The following is a 23,470-nucleotide window of genomic DNA, read 5'->3' as shown; positions in this document are numbered from 1 at the left end:
TACATATATATATATATAAAAGCCAGCAAATGATCACCATCTAAAGATACGACAAAAAGAAGTTATCAGAAGAAGGGACTCAGCGGTATATTCGCATCCAACAATACTTAAAATTAAACTGCAATTTACATTACATCTCCAAAAAGAAATAAATACTGAACGGTGCTGCTTTTAATGAAACATCAATTAGTGTGCATTTAGGCTCAGTTTAAAAATGAAAATTATTTTTGGCCCATCCGAAGTCTGAAACGATTTCATAGTAAAATAAAAAAGCGGCGATCGGATCGTCAAACGGGACACAAATGGCAGGCGTTGGGGATTAAACGGTTTTGTTTTTCACAACTAACTTTTCAGACTAACTGTCTGATTAGCTAAATGGTCTATGTTTAATTCATTGTTATTAATTTACTAGTATATAGAAACGAATAACAACAAGAATGCGAATCTTCAAACTCCTTGGAATTCTCTCCATAAATAATACTAACACCGCAGAACTGGATGACGCCTCGGCAGCAAACACTTACACGTTAAAACAACGCGAACATTTAACTGATGCCTGTATGGAAAAAAAACAAAACAAAACAGGGGCTTATTTTTTATGCTGACATGGAAGAAAAATAATAAAAAAAAAGTTCAAATAGATGTTTATCACGCATATATTTATTTTAAAAATTCGCTGTGAATACTCTCGATGTTATACTTGTAATTGAGGTAAGAAGTGAGAAAAGTGAGACAATCCTGCTTGGAGGAGACGGGTGGGCTCGTTCCTTCGTCCACCACACACAGAAAGTATATATAGTAATTACATACACAAATATTATATATACATACACACCTATATATATATATATATATATATATATATATATATATATATATATATAAAAGAAAGAGAGAGAGAGAGAAGTGTGTATGTATATATAATGTTTGTATATACACACACACACATATATATACATACACACACACCTAAATACAGAATTAATAAACATACATAAACACAAACATATGTGTACATGTATTATATATGCATAACACATCCATCCATATATTATACATACACAGTAAAATCAAATCATAAAAGTTACATTAACAATGAACAATTGTTTATGCGTTCCAATCTTTCCATATATATATATACACACACACACACACACATATATTATATATATGTACACACACTCCATATAAACATTGATGTCATACACAAATTCAACAAAACACGCCTATCCGTGTATTAAGCATAAGTAAAATATATATAGTACACACACTCGCACTTCTAATACTTACACACACATATAATATATATATATATATATATATATATATATATATATATATATATATATATATATATTAGTATAAAGATACAAATCATGCACATAAATGTTACATATCTCTCCTATAGTATGTATGCACTTCACATACATACCCGCACGCCTACATTTTCAAATATTTCTTACTAGCAGCAGCCCCCCGGCGTTGCCGACTTAAGTAGGTTTATGGCAGATGTCTCTCTAACTTCTATTAATGGGGTTTCTTATAATACCTTCCCAGAGACAAATTAAATTTATTAAAATAATTTCAGGGCTGAAAATCACGGAAAAGGTGCCGTCCCTAAAATTCACTTGAAAAGGACCCGGTCCCCCCACCCCCCAAAAAAAGGAACATCCAGGGACAAAATTTAGCGTTCTAAAGAGGCCTAACAAAGTGAGATATGTGCATGGGTCACATTCTGTTGAGTTTGAACTAAGAGTGTGAAACTGTGTAAAGAACACACACACACACATGCTGTAGGGGAGGCGAATTCAGAAAAAACAATGCAATGGCGTTTCTATCGTCTATCCCAGCTGAATTCTTTAATGTTAGGGTGCCAAGGTGGTTGTTCTGAGTGATGTCACAGCGGAACAATTTTGATTCCCTAAAGAGGCATCGACATGAAAAGTTTGAGAAAGATTTTTCTTTAAATTTAGATCCCTAGCAGGTCCTTTAACTATGTACAATTGATTACCGATTTGTGAAATCCCTCACGATTTAATAAGGACTCTGAGTGTATTTAGTAACGTTCTCTCGGTATCGCGTCGACATCACGTTAAAGATATCCGTTTTTTCCACATAAACCACAAATTTCATATCATAGACGCCTTCCCAGAATGAAGCGGTTCTTTATCAGGCAGTGGTTTTACCTCACGAGCCGTTAAAGGAGCTATTTTAGTCCTTTATTTTTTAAGAGTATATCAATCTATTCGTTCAAAAAAACTAACCACATATACAAATGTCAGCACACTCCGAAACGAACGTTCCACCGAAGTGATTTGCATACCCGGTTAGAAAAAAAAAAGTGCGCAAGAAGCGAGCGCCGTTTATTTGTCATGTCCTCATTAGTCTGCTACACATGCTGGAGACAAAAAAAAAAAATCACAAAATCCAAGGTTCCCTTCGGCCATCCACTGAAATGAAAACACGAAAACGGGGACTGGAAGAAAGAAACTTGTTAATTGAAAAACGTGATTAAGATGGTGAAGTGCCAGCATCAGTCGACGAGCCATCTCGGTAGCGGAGATTAAAATGCAAGGTGCGCAGGAGCGGCGCGCACAAGCCGGCGTGCCAAAATGAGCGCACAATATGTATAATTATGGGACAGCGTGGGTTTCAAATGACGGATTAAAACCAAGAGAACAAGTCTGTACATTTGTTCGTTATATTTAAAGACAAAAAAAATGAATGAATAAATATAACGCGTATTTCCTAATCCAGCTAATGCATGCGAACCTTTCACAGTGTCGTGTTTGCCACTGAGATAAAAGAATACAATATTTCCATTTAAAGCAAAATCTGACTGGCGACACCTACACGATCCATCATACGAGGCTCGCGGGGTAACGGCAGTCCATCTCTGCAAGGCCCGGGCACAAGGCAGGGACAATACCTGGACGGGGCGCCATTCCACCATAGGGCCATACAAATATATTGTCGTAATCCCGATACTTGTATTTCCATATTGAGGAATTCCAAGGTCGGCGGTTGACTATTAATAATTGTGGAGTACATAATGAGAAAATGGCGAAGAAGTGCACGGGAGAAACTACGCAGCGTCTCTTAGCGACCTTCTTAATAATTCAGGGTTGGCACCGCTGCCCTGACGACTCCACCGGATCGCCTTAGAATTTGACGTATATCTGTGTGGAGGGCGCACGTTCTCTGCATGTTGTCTTCACATTTTAAACACGTACACGTTTCGCTACTTTGACCAGCCGCCCAGTCCCGTCCAGTATTAATCCGGGTTTTGCGTACTTTGCTGCATGGATCGGCTCCATCGGCTCGCGATCCTGAACTGGAATACGCGCTTCAAGAAAAAGAAAAAAAAAAAGGCGAGCAGATGGATTCTTTTACAGCCATCCTAAACATTGATCGGGGGGACTCGTAACCACAAATGCCTCGAACCCGACGGGCACTTTTAAACGATTTCCCCTCCGGGACAAATTAACTACTATCTGTCTATCAGAACGCGCTTTATTGCTTTATTATAAGGGAGGGCAGGGGAGGCGACAGAAGGTTTTGACAGGGGGTCCCGGGGAGAAACACACAGCTCCAGGAACAAAGAAGGCAGTTCCAGTGAAAACGTGCATTTCGATAAGTTGAAAAATGGCAATGGTTGTATATCGTTGGACATTTAAGGCGGTCTTATAATGAGGAAGCTTCATTCATTCATTCCCTTCCAAGAAGCCATGGGTTTGTACAGCGACCTCCAATGGCTGACTTTACCAGAAATGACCACCCGCTTTAAAGCCCAACCACCACCCGCTCCCCAGGATCCAAAGCCCGTGAGACCACGAAAGGCGTCCCGTTTATTTAGAAGTTCCTGTATGACTCATTTTCAGCGTAGTATCGCACTAAACCCAAAGGCTCCTTTCCGGTGCATTTTCTTAATTAACGTCGTATGCAAATCAAATGAATGGTCACACCGAACTAAGGAAGGCCTGTTCACCGGTGAAATGAGACAATCATCCACATGTTGAAATCCCCCTCACCTTAGAAAGTCGAATGACAGCGTGCATTCAGGGTTTCTTAATAAGCAACCACAGAGTTTGGACGGTAAGGATTTGACGGGGTCTTCCTCAGTAAATTAACCCGTGGTCGTGGTGAACTGCTGACCAACGTTGCCTGCAATGATAAGCGTTTGTCTGAAGTCGCGTAACACAACGTTACCATCACTGATCCGGTTAATGCGATTCGGGGGCATGGAGACCACCGCCTATCCCAGTAGCATCGGGCACAAGCCAGGAAGCAGCGCATAACCGCCACCCTCCCAATCGCGAGCACACAAAACGGGGTCAATCTGGAATCTCCCGTTAACCCAACCTTCACCTCTTTAGGGATGTCGGGGGAGAACCCACTCGGCCACTGGGAGAACATGCAAACCAGTGCTTGAACTGAAGCAAAGTAACTGGGGGTCCTTCTTGTTGTGTTCAGATGGTCATGTTAAATATTGGAGTCTGGATTGAGTCATATGTTAAATTAAATATTGAATACTGGGTGGACAGTCAGAGGTGGCAGTAGTCCCCCCCCCCCTTTGCAATTTTGATTGCACGGAGAATGTTAGGATGTATTAAATATTGGATATTATGGGGGTCTTTAGAAGGGAAAGGGGGTCCCCTTGGAGTTTCAACCATGCAGAGTGGCATATTGTAATAAATACTGAATATGGATGGGGGTGTCGTTGAAGGAGGCAGGGGTTCCCCCTTGCAGTTTCAATCACACTGACAGTTCAATATAATATTGAATGTTGTAGGGGTCATCAGAGAAGAGGTCCCCCCTTGCAGTTTTGATCACGCTGAGAGTCACACTGAATTAAATATTGAATATTGGGGGCATTGGAGGAGGCAAGGGGTCTTCCTTGCAGTTTTGACCTCACAGATAATCATTTATTGTATCAAGTATTAAATAATGAGTCAAAAGGAGGAGGCAGGGTGCCCACCCCCCTTGGAGTTTCAATCATATTGTGTATCATGGATTGAATAAAATGTTGAATACTGGAGGGTCATTGGAAGAGGCATATATTGTGTTAAATGCTAAATATGGGGGTCTTCAGAGGATGGGAGTTTCCCTTTTGAAATTTTGATCATTCAGACAGTCATATCTTGTATTAAATATCGAATACAAGAGAGGCAGGGGGTCCCTCTTGAATGTTAGATTATGCTCGAGGACACTGTATTAAATACTGGGGGTCTTCAGAGGAGGCGTGAGTGGTCCTGCTTGGAGTACAAAATCTCGGTACACACCAGTATGCAGTCCTTAAACACCAGTAGCCTGCCACTGAAACTGATGGTACGGAGTGCCAGCCCACCCCACACAATACGAAGGCACACCGCTTATTTTCACAAAAAAGTCCTCACATCTGTTAATTCGGACTCAGGAAATGGCTGACCAATCAGTACTCCAGCTGCACAGTCTAGCACCCAATAAACTCGATGACACTGCCTGGAAAAAAAATGCGATATTGAAGAGATACATAAACAGCATTGGTCCAGAGAAAGAAAATAAATATGGATATGTCATTAACACGCGTGGCTGTACTTGGACATGATAACTCAATAAACCTTTGCGCGATTGAAGAAACGTCGCCCATGATGATAATTGTGCTTGAGTGGCTGAATCCTGGACCCGAAATTGGCTGAAATTTACATTATTTATTACTGGCCACACCCCCCGCATATTAACAGGTGAATCGCTAACCACACACCGGTACGATTGGGGTTTGAAGAAGGTGAATGCGATGGACGAGCGCCCCCTGCAGGTCAGATTCCGGAGATAACCAAGTTAAATTCAGTTCCTGGCCATAGTCTGAATTTCGCTAACCACGACTGATAACGGACGGGCGGTGAAGGCGCAGAGCTCTTGGCTTTTAGACGAGTCCGTCCTTACCTCCCCATTAGACATTTTCTTGCCTCCGATTCGGATGGTTGTTTTCACTTTCTTTTCCCTCCCGAAGAGCCGGAGTGGCAATCTGCCGCGTCACCGTTAATGGACAGAGGGATTGATCGAAGCCTTGTAAAAGTGAGCTGATCGTATCGGTGTGTGGCAGCCCATTACCCCGCCGTCTAGCGCCCAGGATTTGCGGCACTTCGCCTGCACTTCCAGTGACCGTTTGATGGCCGATTTGTCTTAGACCTGAGCACTTGTTCATTTTCCAACAAAGCATTTCTCTCCCCACAGGCTTGAAAGCCATCAGTGCTTTTGAGCGGGTGGGGGTCGTCTCCTCGGTGGGAGCTCTTTTCGGAAGCGCAGTGTGCAGAGGATTGCACAAAATAACATCAAGGTGTCTGAGAGATGAGGAGGAGAGAGCATGGCGCGGTGGCCGCGTAAAACATTTCAACGCTTCTCCACAAGCCCGGTGACACGTGGACAATATTCATTTTCTAAGCGTACATTTTATTCTGATTTGTATAGTATTACATTTAATGATGGAAATTATATATATATATATATAAAAGGCTCAGAATAAAAGAACGTGAATCTCTGTGGGTGGCATGGTGGCACAGTGAGTAGTACTGCCTCTGTATGGATCCGGCATCCAGGATTCAAATCCCATTCCTTTTCAATCATGTTGATTACAGTGTGCTGAAGACCATTCATTTTGGGATGCAGGTTCATTCCCTGCCTCTACCTCACCATTTCATGAGCTTGAACTAACAGACGTGGGGGTCTTGTTGGTGAAAATGAGTGGCGTGACAACTATCTTTGGGAGAGGGGAGCTGTAGCTTTTAGTACTACTCCTGGGCGCTGTCCGTATGGAGTTTGCATGTTCTCTTTGTGTCTGTGTGGGCTTTCCTCTCCTATCACTAATGATGAGAAAATTGCCCTCGGACTGGGAGAGGGAAGCCCCAGCATTTACTGAGACCCCCTGGCCCTTGCTTGGGAGGGTATTACATGTTCTCCCTGTAATTTAGTGGAGTTTCTTCAAGGACTTCCTAAAAGTCGTGCTGGTTGGGTTATTTCTCTGTTCTAGATACACTTCCGGTTACTTTTATGTAGCACCTTTCAGTGAGACTCGGAGTGCTGTAACAAGTTCACAAGAAATGTGTCTTTACAAATATCTAAATTACAGAATGAGCCCCCAGATTTGTTTAAACGCACAGCTCATTTAAATGGAACCTTGCAATTTCAGTTTATTAACACAATCGATGAACCAGTGATTGGCTGTGGGGCGAGTGTGCCCTATGCTGGCATGGCACAGTACCCAGTGTAGTTTCGCACCTTTCACCCAGCACTACCAGAACAGACTGTTACACCCCACTCCCAACCTAATTCTCAGATTGGAATAAGAAGATTTCAAAATGAATGAACAAATGATGATTGCCACGAAATGAATGGGCATCCCACCCATCGGCAATTCCTGAGCTATGCCCGTTGCTGCCCAAGTACCCAGTCTAGTGTCTCATGAAATCAGATGACAAACATCAACATAAAGTATCCAAAATCAGCCTGGCACACTCGGGGGCTGATCCTACTATTGTGCCTGGCAGCGATCTGGTGAATGCATACCAGAAGATATTGAGGAGTAGAAGCATATTTGTGGCAAAATTGATTCCTCAGATTTGTGTGCCAACTCCTTTTCAAAAACAATTTATACTAATACAAGGTTCCAATATGACCCTGTAGGGGGTGCCAGTCCTTCACAGGGCACACACACACACACACTCACCTACTCAATCAACTTAACTTGTGTGTTTTTTGCATGCGCTATATGGACACGGGGAGAACATGCAAACTGCACAAGAGTGACAGGCTGGGATGGGCAAAGTCAGTTTGGGTAGAGCAATGGGCACTTGAATTCTAGCAGGGAAATTTACAAATTTTAGTAGTAACACACAACCCAATATATAAAGCAGAGAGCTTTGAGAATGGGATAGGTGCCATATAAAAATACATCATTTTTATATTATTACAAATTCTTAAAACCACCTGTTAGTCCTCAGTGTAAATCCACACCTTGAGGTCTATCTGTGTCAAATTTTGTAAGCCACGGGGCATGTTTCATTACAAAATTGAATTGGTGCCCCCACCCTGGGTACCCCTTGGGTACCCCTTCTTGTGTAAAACATACACACCTAGCTTGAAGGATATTGTGTAGTGTGAGATGCTGGTGCGAATCACTGCACCATGGTGCCCCCCTCCGACAAACAACTGTCCTTTTAAAATTAAGGTTAGTGTTATTTGATAAACCTGTCATTAATCTTTAAGAGGTGGCATGTCCCCTTGGCATCCATGGTGGTATTGCATCCAATAACCTCTGCCAGCTAGAAAGGGCCACACTGGCAGGCATCCAAAAATGCATTTTACTTTGAAAGGCCCTTTTGGACCCACCCATTCAAGTAGAGCACTTCTACTGCAAAAGGCGCTATATAATAATTGAACTTTATGCATGGATATTGATTGGTGGATGGGAGGGCACCATCAAGCTCTTACCCAAAGCAAACCAGTAAAGCCCCTGGCCTGGTAACATTTCTTACAAGGGAAATCAGCTCAGGTGAACGATGAGGGAATAAATTCATAATGGGACCACCAAGGGATAGCCTTTTCAAAAGGTTTAATAAGTGAAAGGGAATAAATAATTAAACGGAATTGGGTTCCTTAATTAGTACTTAAAAAGATCAAGTCTTCAAATCAACAAAAAAATTAAAAATGCAATCAACATGTATGCATTACACTTGTAGAAGGGCATTTCATGTGCCCGTCCTGAGGTGCCAATTGTGAAGAGATGGGGGGGCTGTGCCCTAAGTTCACCAAGATGAATGATTCACAACTGGCATCAACTAGGGACTCTGTCTATCCTGTGGTCAATTTTCAAGCCTTTTTATTCAATTCAAGGTTGTGGGTGCTGACGGGGGTGCCAGTGCAGTGCCAAGGCACACCAAAGCAAATGGAACATGGGACAAAAATCCCAAGCAGACACAGAGAGAGGTCTTAAAAACTGAACGGGATTCTAATGGGCGAGTCTGCAGTTGCTCCATGCCACCTCTTAGTTTGGTGGGGTCTACCATTAGATTGGGCACTCAGAGGTGGCACTTTTTCCAGCATGTGGAATGAATAAGCCCCTTGTGTCTTTTTTTTTGCTGTAAATCTAATTGCATGACAAGCAATCTTTATTTCATATGATGCCTTTCACTGTATAAGCATCCAACTTAAAAGTGGCAGCTCATACTGGCATCATGTAAACAGTGTCACATTTCCAAGGACTTCCCAAGCTGGTGGGAGCCTTAAGTACCCTCTGGGTTGATCACGAAAGCATTCTTGCGATTTCCATTTTGAATTCATTTCACTTTGTGCTAATTTTCATGTGGTCTTCATGGGTGGTGTGCCCCACTTGTTTTAGTGGGCTGCCATTTAGTCGCCATCTCCTGACATTTATTTCAGGCAAATCGTCGAATCCAGAGGGAAGTCCGGCCAGCCCTGGTGTCCTCCTCACGTTTCTTGTTTCTCTTTTTCACAGACTACCAAGGAGAGTACTACGGACCAAGTGGAAATTACGATTTTTTCCCGCATGGACCTCCATCCTCGCAGGCACAGTCTCCGGCAGACCCCAGTTACCTCAACAGCTCGGGGCCTGGACAGCTTGAGGGATCCATCTCAGGTCACCACCCTTCCGAAAACCAAAGGTACACGGACATGATCTCCCACCCGGACACTCCTAGTCCAGAGCCAGGCCTCACTGGTCCACTGCACCCTATCCCAGGGGAAGTGTTTAGTGGTGGTCCTAGCCCGCCTTTCTCTCTGGCCAGCAACTCGGGCTACAGTGCCCCCCTGTCCCACCCTGGACAGGAAATGGGAGAAACGGCGGTTTGGTAAAACTCCACAAAATATTAGAAGATGATCTTGCAGCCTGGTCGCTATTTATCATTTGTCCAGCCACTGGACCCTGGTGCTCCTGACCGGTGGAGACTTTCTGAACTTGGACCCTTTGGATGACTGAATGCCACCATCGGCAGAGAGGACACCAGAACAAAACCAACACAACAATGCAGGACTCCCGTTTGGGCCCTACCGCCGATCCAGAACTGTACTCCAGGAAGATCCTGACATCTCCCCCTAGGAGGGGCTCCGATTTTGGAGATCACACAGGCAATAGAGGGTACTTCAAATGGCACCAGAGGTATTAAATACAATTTAAAAAACAAAAATAAAACAAAAGCAGTTGGTAATTAGGACCCCCTCCTGTTGTCGACTGCCAGCTTCACCCCATTCTCTACGGTAGGCATTGTGCCCCAGTGAAGGACAGGGGAAGGTGCTTTACACAGGGTGGTGGTGGTGCCGTCTTCCAGGCTCCCGCGTGGCGCTCATTATATTCCTCCAGGCTGGCAAGGCTTCACACCATAGGTCTCAACACAATGACATGCCAGTCTCCTCACACAGCTTGGCTCGGGATGACTTTCAGCAGTCTGAAGGGCCAAACCTTTACTTCATGGTCACCTCGGAGAGTCACAAGCTGTGTGGGTGCCAAGTGGGAAAGAGGGACCGTCAGAGTTGGGGCATCGACCTTTAGTTGACAGAGTGCCAACCTGGGGTAGCACTGTGAAGAAACCGTCGAGTCAAGGAAGCCGTCGCCTATTGCGCACTGTGGCAGGAGGCTCTGAAGTTCTGAATGTAAGTTTGTTTTCACGGCTAGGGTCAACCTCCTTTGTTCATTTTTAGGTTTCTCTTTCTTTCTTTTTTTTTTTTTTTTAAAAGAGGGGCCACAACACTTGTTTCCGATAAAATTGCCTGAAACATTCCAGGTCTGCCCGTTTCATGGATGGCAGGCTTTAGGATCATTATTACAATCCCCACCTCACCCACCTCCATCTTTTTCTCCTTCCTTGCATAAAATCAATCAAAAAATAAACAAAAAAAAAAAAAAAACAGCAAAACTGTGTGTGTTTCTTAAAGTGCCACAGTGCCACCTACTGGGCTGATGCAGCATTACAGCAACACCCTAGATAACATTTTAAGACGACGTCAAATCTGACTCTTGTTCACGTGAACACGATTTCTCGCAAGATTTTTTTCTCTCTCGTTAATTTAGAAAGTGTTGAGTAACCGATTTTAATATATATATTTTTTTTTAAATAGCAGTTTCCATGTAGTCAAACTCCAGATACGCAACAATCATGTCCACCTGCAATTTCTGGCCTAACGTAATATAGGAAATAATCTTTTATTACTGAAAACCTTCTGAAGGTAAAACTTTTCAAAGATAAGCCCAACATCGCTTTCCCTAACCCCAGGCTGAGGGTAGGCGTCTAAATCGACAGTCTGGACGGTACAAGCGAGTGCCTTATTTCCGTGAGTCTCCCTTCAGTTTCAAGATTCTACCATCAAGAGAGGACTAAACACAACCCCACACAGTTCGTTGATCAAATATTCATAAATCTCCATGTTTGACACCCCACTCCTGCTTGTCGATCGAATACAGATAAAATCTCATCGCTTGATACACCAATGGTAACCCTCCACTCCCATTTAATCGACTGAATTTTCATAAATCTCCACATTTGAGACACCAAGGGTAACCCCTGTCTCCCATTTCTCGATTGAAAACACATACATCACCACGTTCAACACACCAATAGTAACCCTCTGCTCCTGCTCGTCGATCAAATATTCATAAATCTCCAATGGTTACTCTCCATGCTCAAATATGTAAACTGCACTATCTGGTGGGAGCCATCAGAAAAACGACTAACAGACATGATAAAAGTTTGGGGCAGCCACCTGTATAATGTTCCCTGGCTGCAAAAAGGTTGAAAATTGTTTGAACAGAGTCCAAAATAGCACTGATTATGTGGAGGCAAGATGGTGGCTTTAAAGGCTGGTGGAGGAAGTGGCGTCATCAGGGCCAGAACTGAAAGTGACGTCTTTATAGGCACCAGAAGGAGAAGTGACGTCATCATAGGTGACGACGGGAGTGGGTGGGATTTCCTGAGAATGGTCTGTAAGGAACAGAGAGACAGTCAGTGCATCTCGCCACCTCCTGGTCATGTGTAGAATTACAATTACTCAGGCCCTTTAGCTGCCTCCTACTCACACGTGTGTGACAGAACCTCAAGTACCCACTCATCTGATAATGAAAGCATTCTTAACGATTTCTATTTTGAATTCATTTCACGGAGGAAAGGGGCTGTGTTGATGGGTGGTGCTCCCCACTTGTTTTAGTGGGCTGCCATTTAGTTGCCATCTGCTGACAGTTTGGTCTCCATTTGTTTCAGGCAAATTGTCGAATCCGGAGGGCAGGCTGGCTGGCCTTGGTGTCCTCCTCACAAAATCTCTGTGCTCGGTACACCAAGAGTAACCCTCCACTTCCATTTGTCAATCAAATTTTCATAAACATCCACATGCAACTCACCAAGGATAACCCCCTACTCCCACTTGTCGATTGAATATTTATAAATCTCCACGGTCGATATGCCTATGGTGACTCTCCTCTCCCACTTCTCGATTGAATATTCATAAATCTTCATGCTCAATACACCAATGGTAACTCTACACACTCCTGCTTGTCGATCAAATATGTAAACTGCACTAGCTGGTGGGAGCCTTAATTACCCATTCAGCTGATCACGAAAGTGTTGTTAAGATTTCCGTTTTGAATTAATTTCAGGTAGGAAAGGGGGTGTGTTAATGGGTGGTGTACCTCATTTGTTTTAGTGGGCTGCCATTTAGTCGCCATCTGCTGACTGTTTGTTCTCCATTTGTTTCAGGCAAATTGTTGAATCTAGAGGGCAGGCTGGCTGGCCTTGGTGTCCTCCTCAGAAAATCTCTGTGCTTGATACACCAAGGGTAACCCTCCACTTCCATTTGTCAATCAAATATACATAAACATCCCCATTCAGCTCAACAAGGAAAACCCCCTACTCCCACGTGTTGATTGAATATTTATAAATCTCCATTCTCGATACACCAATAGTATCCCTCTACTCCTGCTTGTCGATCAAATATGTAAACTGTACTAGCTGGTGGGAGCCTTAAGTACCCACTCGGCTGATCACGAAAGCGTCCTTACGATTTCCGCTTTGAATCACTTTCACCAGGGAAAGGGGGCGTGTTAACTTTCGTGCTGTCTTCATGGGTGATACACACCACTTGTTTTAGTGGGCTGCCATTCAGTCGCCATCTTCTGACAGTCCTTTTCATAAAATGTCAATGCTTGATCTACCGATGGTAACCCTCCACTCCCATTTCTCAACTGAATATTCATAAATCTTCACATTCGACACACCAAGGGTAATCGCTGTCTCCCAATTCTTGATCAAATATTCATAAATTTCCACGTTCGACTTACCAAGGATAACCCCCTACTCCCACTTATTGATCGAATACTCATAAACCTCCATGCTTGATACGCCAGTGGCTACTTGCCACTTCCACTTCTCGATCAAATACACAGAAATCTTTGTGCTAGATGCACCAATGGTAACCCTCCACTCCCACTTGCCAATTAAATATTCATAAATCTCCAGACCTGATATACTAATGGTAACCAACCATTCCCGTTTGTTAATTTTGTCAATTAAATATTATAATTTTGTTAATTCCCGTTTATTATACATCAGTCTCTACAATCAATAACACCAAGGGTAACCCTTCACTCTGGTGTTTCGATCGAATATCCATAAATCTCCACGTTCAACACACCAAGGATAACCACTACTCGCACTTCTCAATTGAATTTTTATAAATTGTCATGCTTGATACACCAAGAATAAACCCCAACTCCCATTTCTCAATTGAATATACATAAATCTCCACACTTGGTTCAACCTAACAGGGATAACCCTGAATTCACACTTCTTGACTGAATATTCATAAATCTCCACACTTGGTACAGCAACGGTAACCCTCCACTCCCACCGGTTGATCAGATGTACAAACTTTTCCATGCTCAGTAACACCAAGAGTAACTCTGCACTCATACTTATCAATCGAATGCCCAGAAGTCTTCTCACCGGATACACCAAGGGGTTAGCCCACCCCATTCCTACTCATTGATTAGACATACCGTGTATCTCCGCACTCAAAATCACCAATGACTCACTCTGCTCTTTGATGATTTTTACGAATATGAACATACCCAAAACACCAACCGCAGACCTTGAAAATCCCTCCAGCCTCTCCTGAACGTCATAAACATGTAGCCGTGTCTGAAAAACTTCAAGGTGCGATACACGTCTGAAGATCTGAAAACTTTGACTGCGACATTTACATCTTCACCTCAAAAGCATTAGAGCCGACCCAGTTTCTCGTATTATGGGATTTAGATTCCACATGTGAGATTTTCGCATCCCATGTCTAAAACATTGTCTGATGTACTAAATTAAATTCCATATCCTATGCCCTAGTCCAGATCGATGGACCTCACCTCTTATTGTAAACCCACTTTGCCCCATTTGTGGAAATTATACTCTAGAAGGGGAAAAAAAAATGGCCACCAGGTAGGAGCTTACCGAGAACGTTGGGGTCACGTATAGTCACTTGGGGGGAGGACGGCCACCTTGACGTGGGAGTGGATCCTGCGGTGACTTGAGGTATCCGACAACTGAGGGGCTTGCAAACTCCACCAAGATAGCTCTTCAAAGCCAAAAAAATCAGAGGCATGGAACCTGAAAGAAAAGAATAAAGCAGAACTTAATTTTACTATTTTGCATTCATCCCACTACCTTTTTCAGTCTTTTAGTTCTTATTCTTATGGCTTAACTTTTGGACAATCCCAAAAAGTTACATGATTTTTACATTTTTTTTTCTAAGAAACTACTATTTTTGTGATATGTGTGACGGCGGCCATTTTGTGCGTCGTTTTCCCACCATTTTGTTGGATGCTTTCTTGTTTAGGTGCCGCTACATTATTGTAGGTTCAGGGTTGGCTCTGCCAATACAGGAACACTAGGCGGTCCTGAGTCTACAATTTTCAGGAGAATCACGTTCGGATCATTACTTGTCTTGACTTACAAACATTTGGACCCAACAGTAGGACCCTGGTACTTGTTCGAATATAAATAGATCTTTCTGCGATCGAAACACTAAGGGGACTTACACCTCCCCACTTCTCATGTTCATATATATGTGTCACTGCACTACAAACGCACCACAGAGCCCCTGGTCATTGATCAACTATACGTAGATTGGCACACTCGAAACCACAGGGGGAACCCCTTCAACCTGATCTTCGTTCATATATGAGTATCTCTATGCTTAAAACCACAAGTTGAAGCCCCCCTCCCACTATTTATTCATATATCTCTAACATTGCAGTTTCTCATTCTCAAAAGCTCAAGTAGGACACCCTTACCCTACAGCATAAATTTCATTTAAGAAAAACCAGCGCTCGGAACCTGCCATGCAAGGGTAAACCAAAGCGAACTGAATGAGCCGCCTCGTTTGTGGCAGGTCTTTACATCCACGGGCAGACATCGGGAACAGTGTGCACTATTTGGAATGAGCTGCGGCTTTACTTCCCATAACATGCGCAAAACCGATGCACCGCTGTCACACGTCTTTACAGGAGTGACGAGGGAAGTCATTTTCACCAGCCAAGGGGTGGGGTGTCCACTTGTCAATAGTTCAACGAAAATCGGATATATAGAGGACACAGCAAGCGTCAAGAGGTTCGGAGAGGGAATCGTCAAGTTTAAACATTGCCCTCTGATCGGTCAGCAGGTGTGAAACACACACAGTTGTGCCACTTACCGCCACTCAGACACACTCTTTAGGTTCATCTCGACGGTCAACGCTCGAGGTCTCTGGGCTCCCTCTGCCTCTTCCATTCGTTTGTTTTAAGGTAGGAGCCTTCGTTTCGGTTTGAACTGCTTCAACACGGACTGAAAGGATTTTTTTTTTTCAGGAAAACTGTTGCTTCTAGATTTCCAACTTTATACAAGAACAGATAAAAGTATATGCTTTTTTTATTATTTTAAATTCTTATTTATTGTCTTAATCTAGAGGGTATGGATTGTAGCCCCCATGGCGGGGTGGATGAAAAAGGGTCTGGTCGAATAAAGTGGTGGAATACCTGTCACTGTTTCTCTTGTTTCATTGTGAATAAAAACAAAACTGTTTTCGCTAAAGCGCAACGGACCCTCTCTTTATTCTGCACTTGCTTTTCACCCCCCACCTCCTTTCAGAATAAAGCACACTGCACTCGTGTTGCCACCATGAACACGAAGTCCACAAGTAAAAACTTACGTAAGACACCCTAATTCAGGGCGGTCATAAGAAACGTCATGATGCACTCCATGAGGTAGACCTACATAACAAAGGAGAAGAGTAGTGGCAGATATTTGAAATATTCAACTGGGGGCTCAAATTTCATTGTTTCAGGTCTACATGTCCTCAGTTGTAGTAGAAATGTGTCACTTGTCACCCTCTAATGGAGCTCAGTAGAGAGCTCATAGAGGATCAAATGTCAAAAATAACCTCATATTCATAATCAGTGACCTTGAAATTGTCTAAAACGATTCCTCACATGCTTAGGTTTGAACCTTCTGGGAGAGGCTCTTGGTGGGCTAGGACCACCGGTGGTAAAGAATCAAATACCAAACACATGATCACATTCGTGATCAGCAACCTCAAGACAGCATACGACACTCTGCACGCCCATATACAGGATGTTTTGTGAAAAGGAGTAACTTTGACCCCTCAAATACCCATTAGGGGTCTGATGACATGGTACAAACAACTTCAAGTGCTGCTCATCATTTCTGCTGAAAACACCTATTGGTTTACTCTTTATCATAAGAGAGTGTCACTGCCTGCACAGCAAATGGTCCAAAACCGGCCTACAATTGAAAAAAGCTTTTTGGTACAGAGAACAAGAAATAGGGGCAAAGCCCAAACAGCGTGACGTCTTGCAGAAGTTGACATCAGGAGGAGTCAGACATGTGGGGGGTTCTTCTCGTACTGGTGAGTCAGGAGATGAAGGGAAAGAAAAAATGGAAAAAGTCATTTCTGAATGTCCAGAAGGCCACACCCACACCTGCAACACAACCCCGCCCTCTATGGGAGGAAAGAAGTCTACCTGCATTGGAGTCATGTCTCCTGGCGCCACCCCCTTCCATATATGGAATTGGGCATTCCGAGGGATGCATTTTGACAGGTAGTTTAAAACAAGTGATGGACCAATCCAACATGACGTCACTGTCACTAGAAGATAGTATGAAAAAAATGACAAGTCCTTCAGGAATCAAGGGCCAAAATTGAATTCATTAGGCGTCAAACCTCAGGTTTAATGCGTAGACGTTCTCACTGTAAAAGGCAGATGCACCTCTTTGATTGAATGCTGTTGTATCGCCATGTTTGTAGTCTTATGGGGGCCTACCAAGAGTACCAGAACGTGTTCTTAAGTGCACCAATGCAGTTTCATGGTGGACCCCCACTGCTCTTCGACCTATTCAGCTGTAAAACAGGTTTGTTGGTCCTAAGATTTCTATTTAAACTGAGAGGAGCACAATTTTAGACATACAAATCTCGAGGAAAGCCCTCAGGAGGAGGTGCTGCCTCTCACACGCCTACACGTTGTGGGCTTCACCTAAATGCCAGTCCATGGCTTTAACTTGGCCAAGCGTGAGCAGGAGATTAGAAAACGACAAACATCACGTCAAACAGGTAGGACCACTCCACTCCTTCAAACGTCCTCTTGGAGGACTAAGAGTGGCCCAATCTAAAGGCCTAGTTTTGTCCAACGTGCGACTCTGTTAAAGATAATAAAATAAGAGTTTACAGACTGTGGAGTCCCAGGGGGATCCGTTCCCTAATAATCCGCTTTGGGGTTTGTCTTTTCTCCAGCCACATTTGCACATGAAGGCATCAGGCCACGGGGGACGCGGACACGCATTCGTCCATTCTTTACACTTTGTTGGGTTCTTAAGAGACTCGGAGTTAGTGAATAATTACAACAGTGGGCTTTGCTTCCAATCATCTCCCCGAGAAAATGGATTTAACACCATAAATTTACCGAGACCTCGGGAGGGGGCCCACCTTCTTTTGTGGTGAGTTGTTTTTATGCAACAGACATCTGATAGGGCTGCCCACCTCTAAATGGACTACATATCACGTCTGCCACTCACGTGTGTAGTGTATGAGGTCCGAGGTCTCTGGCTGTGCCCGTTTATATCGCAGTTGTAAAGTTTGGAAGACTCGCCAGCTTTATACACTCACATGCCCGGAATCCTAAAATGATCTGCTGGGCACTGGACAAGATAAATCAATGTAAGGGGTCTCAAAAAGTTCAAGGACAGGCATGGAAGGTTCCTTAAAAGGGGGCCCTGGAGTGTCAGTGGTCCCAAGATTAAATGCAAAATTAAATGCCATTTAACGTACGCCCAGCCTTAGGGTGGCACAGTGGTGTAGTGGTCAGCACATTTCTGGCCACAATAATTGCTCCAGCAGAGTGGCCAGTTTCTTCCCTAGGGACACTTCAGAGACCACTGCACAGGGCCATCTGAACAGGATTATAGGGCCCCGGGAAAAGCAGTGCACTGGGACCCCTACCTACACAACCCCTCAGCAAGTCACAACACACAAAGATTATCGTGGGACCCCTGGCCAACTGCCCAGTGTGCCCATGCGTTGAAACAGCCCTGCCGCTGCACCATCTGAAGCGAGTTCAATGTCTCCTTTCCCACCGACTTCATTGCATTTTGCCGAGTGCGCCCAAATCCTCAAACCTGTCTGCATTTTTGGCAGAGAGCATTCTTTTGGGTGGTTACATGGTTCACATCTGAAGAATCTGATGGAGATGTGGATGGCACCCTTGAGGGCCAAGGATTAACCAATCAAAACACAGCTCTCACTAGAGCCCGCCCCCTCAAGTTAACTTTGATGGACGAACGTGACAGTTTTCATTTCATTGCAGATCTGAGGTTGTGTATGGAAGAACATTTTGAACAAAAATAAATAAAAGTACCGTGACAATAAATAAAGAAAAAAGAGCAGAAAATGTGAGCACAAATAAATGAATTTTGCTTATTTATTGAATTGCATCCATAATATTCCTCCTGATGCAACATGAAATACGGCTTGTAGGTAAAGCTGTCACTTTCAAAAAAAAAAAAGGCCAATGTTTGTGTTGCACCATCCGTTGGAATGACAGAGCCATAACAACCAGACAGATACTCGCAGCATGTGCTTTAAAGTGTTAAAACTATTTAAATTTTTCAAGTGTTTTTTCAAGTAGTCAAAGCCGAGAGGGCAGGCTTTAGCAGGCGCCATTTCTTGATTGGTGGATTGTCCTCAGAGTGGATGTAAGGGTTTTGCTTGATTGTGAATTCTGGAGCTGTTATGACGTAGACAACAGGAAATGAAACTAGGAAATTTAATTAGGTCAGAAAATGAAAGCCAATTCGTTCCCGAGAGGACAGAAAGTGACTGAAAAGCAGAACTCGACGTCAAAGGGACACGTCAGAAAATTTCTTACCCAAAAAAAAGAATAAAGCAGTGTGATACAAATCAAGGGATGTTTCTGTGGTTATCCTAATGCGCTGAGTGCCGGTATATGACGTTATAACACTGATGACGTCACATGTCACATCACGTGACGGTACTACCCATTCCCCACCCCCACCCCAAAGGCAACCAATACGGCGTGGCACACATCAAACAAGTGAATAGCGGAGTACTCAGTTTAACCACAAAGCTGCGACTACAAGTGCGAGACAAAATGTCCAGAATTCCTGCGCGAACCGCCAGGCTCATCATTAGGAAGCTGCATGTTAAGTGGCTGCAGTATACGTGGCATTTGATGGCCGAAGGTTTTTTTATACATCTGTGTCAAGCTTACGCCGTACATCGTCAAAGATGTGACTACACGTAGGGTCGAGACAGACCCTTAAGACTCAGATTGACCAGTCTAGTAACTACGCATTTTTGGAAACACGCTTCCGTTCGTCTTTTGCTAAATTTCTAAAGTAAACGTGGAGCAGAGACTTGTTAAAGACGTTAAAAAAATCTACGCGAATACATACAGAGACAATCAGATGGCGGCCAATTTGTAGCGCAAAATATCAGTTAACATCAGCTTGGAAGTCGGCCAGTGTATGAAAAAGTGGAAAAATGGGAAGGACTGATACGTTCAACAACAGAAAAAAGATCAGGAAGCGCGAAAACGGACTACACTTCAATGATTCAGTCGCCTTTCTTGTACAGTATCCGACAAACACTGCCAACTAGCGGCCGGGTACGTGCCTACAGCGCCTGCTGCATTCGTCACACGGCACAGCCTGGAAGTCGCCACGGCATCCAAGTTCCGAGTTTTAGTCGAACGCGGGCTAAGTCCGGCGTGACGAGCACTCACCAATCAAAACGCAACACTCGCTAGAGCCCGCCCTCTCTGCCTTGACGTGTGAAAGTGACAGTTGTACATTCGAGGTGTATTTTAGGTTGCGCGCCTCGTCAGTGGCAGAAATAAATGACGAAATAAACTCATAAACCAATGAATATATAAATTGATGCTCATATATCACATTATATATTTTATACATGATATTGTATGATATATTTATATATTTTGCGCATTTTTACTTCATTTGGGCCCCTTCGAGTGGCGTCCCGTCCAGCTCTGCATCCCGTCAGCACAGGCCACGCCTCCGAATGGATGCTTGAAATAAGCGGAAAGCGGGAAAGGCACACCGGCACCCCGCGCCCACCACCTCTGTAAAAAAAATGTAAATATCGCGAATGTCTACGCATAAATAAACGCGCATTGAGAAGATCTCACCGTCGCCCTGACAATCTGCATCCCCCGCACCGGCTCACGCACACGCGCACCCCTCCCACTAATCCAGGTGGTCTCGTTGCGAGAGGAGGCTGCAGCAATTTTCCTCTTGACTAGTTTTAATGTAAAAGTAATGAAAACGCGCGACGAGCCCCGCGCAGCTGCCTCCCTGGGGGCTCCCTGCACACTCGCGCTTTGTGCTTTTGTAATTCCACCCAGACAGACGTGGTTAGCATGGATGCCTCCGGATTGCCGGGTCCGCGGCGCGCAGCCTCTTCAATCCCTCTTCGGAATTCTGGAGGTGGCCTTGGCCGCGGCCGCCGGTGAGCTCTCGGAGCTCGCAGGTTTAACTTGGCCTTCCCGTACTCTTATCCTGGAGGAGGAGGAGGAGGAGGAGGTGGTGGTGGTGGTGGTGGTGGTGGTGGTGAAGGGGGTGATGGATTGGGACGGTGGGAGAAAAAGTGCCGCTGGTGCTCACTCACACGTAATATAGCGCCCCGAACAGCAGAGACCGAGAAAGGACTCGACTTCCAGCTAGGACTAATTAGTAACCGGAGATCCGGCGCATCCTGCCAACCCAATCCGCCTACCGGTCTAATCATTACTTATAGAGCGGAGCAGGAAAACGCGAGCCGGGGGTGGAAACAGCGCGTTAGTGAAACGAATGATAGAATCGAAACGGAAGGTCGACTGTCTATAACAGACAGACAGACAGACAGGAAGGGCACTATATGATAGATAGATAGATAGATAGATAGATAGATAGCTTATTAATCCCAAGGGGAAATTCACAAGTAGTAAAAAGTGTCCAGGGAACGAGTCCACATAAAAGAAAGTGATAGAAGTGATCAGTGAAACAGAGAAAAAAGGTAGAAAGATAAAGTCATACACGGAGCTACTGGAATGGCTGCCACTTGCGGCGGCGCCTGAGTCATCCAAGGCACAATATGATAAAAAGATTAATAGATATGAAAGAGACTAGATAGATACTGTATATAGATAGACAGGAAAGGCACTATATAATAGACAGACGATAGATAAGGCACTGTATAATAGATACATTGGTGTGTGTGAAAGGCACTATATGCCAGGTAGATATAGACATACAAACACACACACATACATGTCTAAAAAGGAATATTTAAAAAGAATAAAAAACTTTTGCCATGTTAGTTCCTGTAAGGCACTATACAGGGCGACTGCCATTGGTTTAAAGGACCCCCAGTCTCGTTTCTTGACACACTTGTGCTGAATGCTTTATTAGTTGAAAGTCCTCAGTGTTGGTGTGTTATAGACAGGACGTTTAATTTAATTTAATGGTTTCCTGACAAAAGGAGTCTCATTTTCTATCAAAAACACAAACATTTCTGGGTGACCCCAAACGTCTGCCTGACGATCTTCAGGTTTCTCTCTTATTTTCCTTCGGTGTCGCACACCATTGACTGCCTTATTCAGAGTCTCGTCCTGCACTGCCTGTCACGCTGCTAGGACCGGCTGTAACTCCTGGATCTCTAAACCGGATTAGGCAGGTTTGAGCGCTGGATGGACGGAGAGACGGCTGTTAAAATACACCATACATGCTGTCTATTAATTATTTTTAATTCATGCATTTAAATGTTCCATGTGTCTAAGTATTCACCACACACGTGATCAGAGGCTAAAATAAGCCCAGGTAAAGAAAGATGGCATCAAGAGGGGCATCTGGTGTTTAAACACAAAAAAAAAACAAAAAACTGCTCCATTGCCCCCTTTGGGTTGAACCCAGTAAGTATTTGCTTAAACTGAGACAGAATGAGATGTGCAGTTAATTAATTTCCATATTCACACATTTGTTTTTAGACGTCCATCCATGCACTTTATAAACTACACACTCACACTTAATTATAAATAACCCAAAAGCTCGAAGAGAGAGAAGACACTGGCCCCTCCAAGCCTGAAGTGGAGTGTGCAGGTGTGACCCGTGGTGCCCCCCTAAGTCGTGTGCCATATTTGTAACTGTCACAGAAGACACAGAGCTGTTTATTTTACAAATGCATTAACACAATGAGGACACTTCATATGGCGCCAATGAATTCCATTTCTTAATGCAGGTCTATTGTCACTAGTCTCTCACACAAACACACCTGTGGGGGTCACTTTGGTGCCACCCGCCATGCCCCACCCCCAGAGGCTGCCAACTATTCTGCCAAGTGCCAGGCAGGTCCACTACAGACATCCCAAAATTATCCCTGAAGATGTCATCCACATTGTATCAAACTTGACCAATAATCCATGGAGGACAGGCACCCCCCACATCATGCCACCTGCTGTTGCAGGACGGGGGTCCCAACTGCAGTTATCCATTCGTGTGCCACAGCAGCTCATTACACAACCCAATGAGCGCCCCCAAGATCCCACCCTAGGCCATCGTCTGGCGACACTCAGCACATTTCTTTCGCTTATCCTTTCAATTTATTAGAATATTTTTGGCACCAACGTTGTGGCCATCATTAGCGCCTGCCAGGATTCAACATGTTTGGCTTAATCCCTGGAGTTTGACCCCCCGTTTTTGGGAATTTGACTTCAAATTTGCTTTGTGTTTTGAAAAATGCCAGCCTGTGCCGCTCACCTGCCTGTAACCCCTCGACTTTTTAACAATTGGCAGGTTGGCACCACCTGAGCCATCCTCGTTTTACTTTTTGGCCGCCCTTTCTCTGGGACTCTCCTGGTTTCTCTCAGATTTAAACGACG

General features: G+C 44.0%; 1 protein-coding gene across 1 annotated transcript in view; it reads left to right on the top strand.

The window, feature by feature from the left end:
• The window catches only part of lhx5 (LIM homeobox 5), a 33,998-nt gene extending 24,123 nt beyond the window's left edge, over window positions 1-9,875 (top strand). Inside the window, exon 5 of the mRNA XM_039772302.1 lies at window positions 9,494-9,875. Coding sequence (XP_039628236.1) covers window positions 9,494-9,849 — 356 coding nt within the window. The 3' untranslated portion in view covers window positions 9,850-9,875. The remainder of the gene's footprint in view (window positions 1-9,493) is intronic.
• Window positions 9,876-23,470: the final 13,595 nt, after the last annotated feature.

Source organism: Polypterus senegalus, chromosome 12 (genome assembly GCF_016835505.1).
Source record: "Polypterus senegalus isolate Bchr_013 chromosome 12, ASM1683550v1, whole genome shotgun sequence".
NCBI lineage: Eukaryota > Metazoa > Chordata > Cladistia > Polypteriformes > Polypteridae > Polypterus > Polypterus senegalus.
Note: the sequence above shows the minus strand (reverse complement) of the source record. Positions and strands in the feature narration are given on the sequence as shown.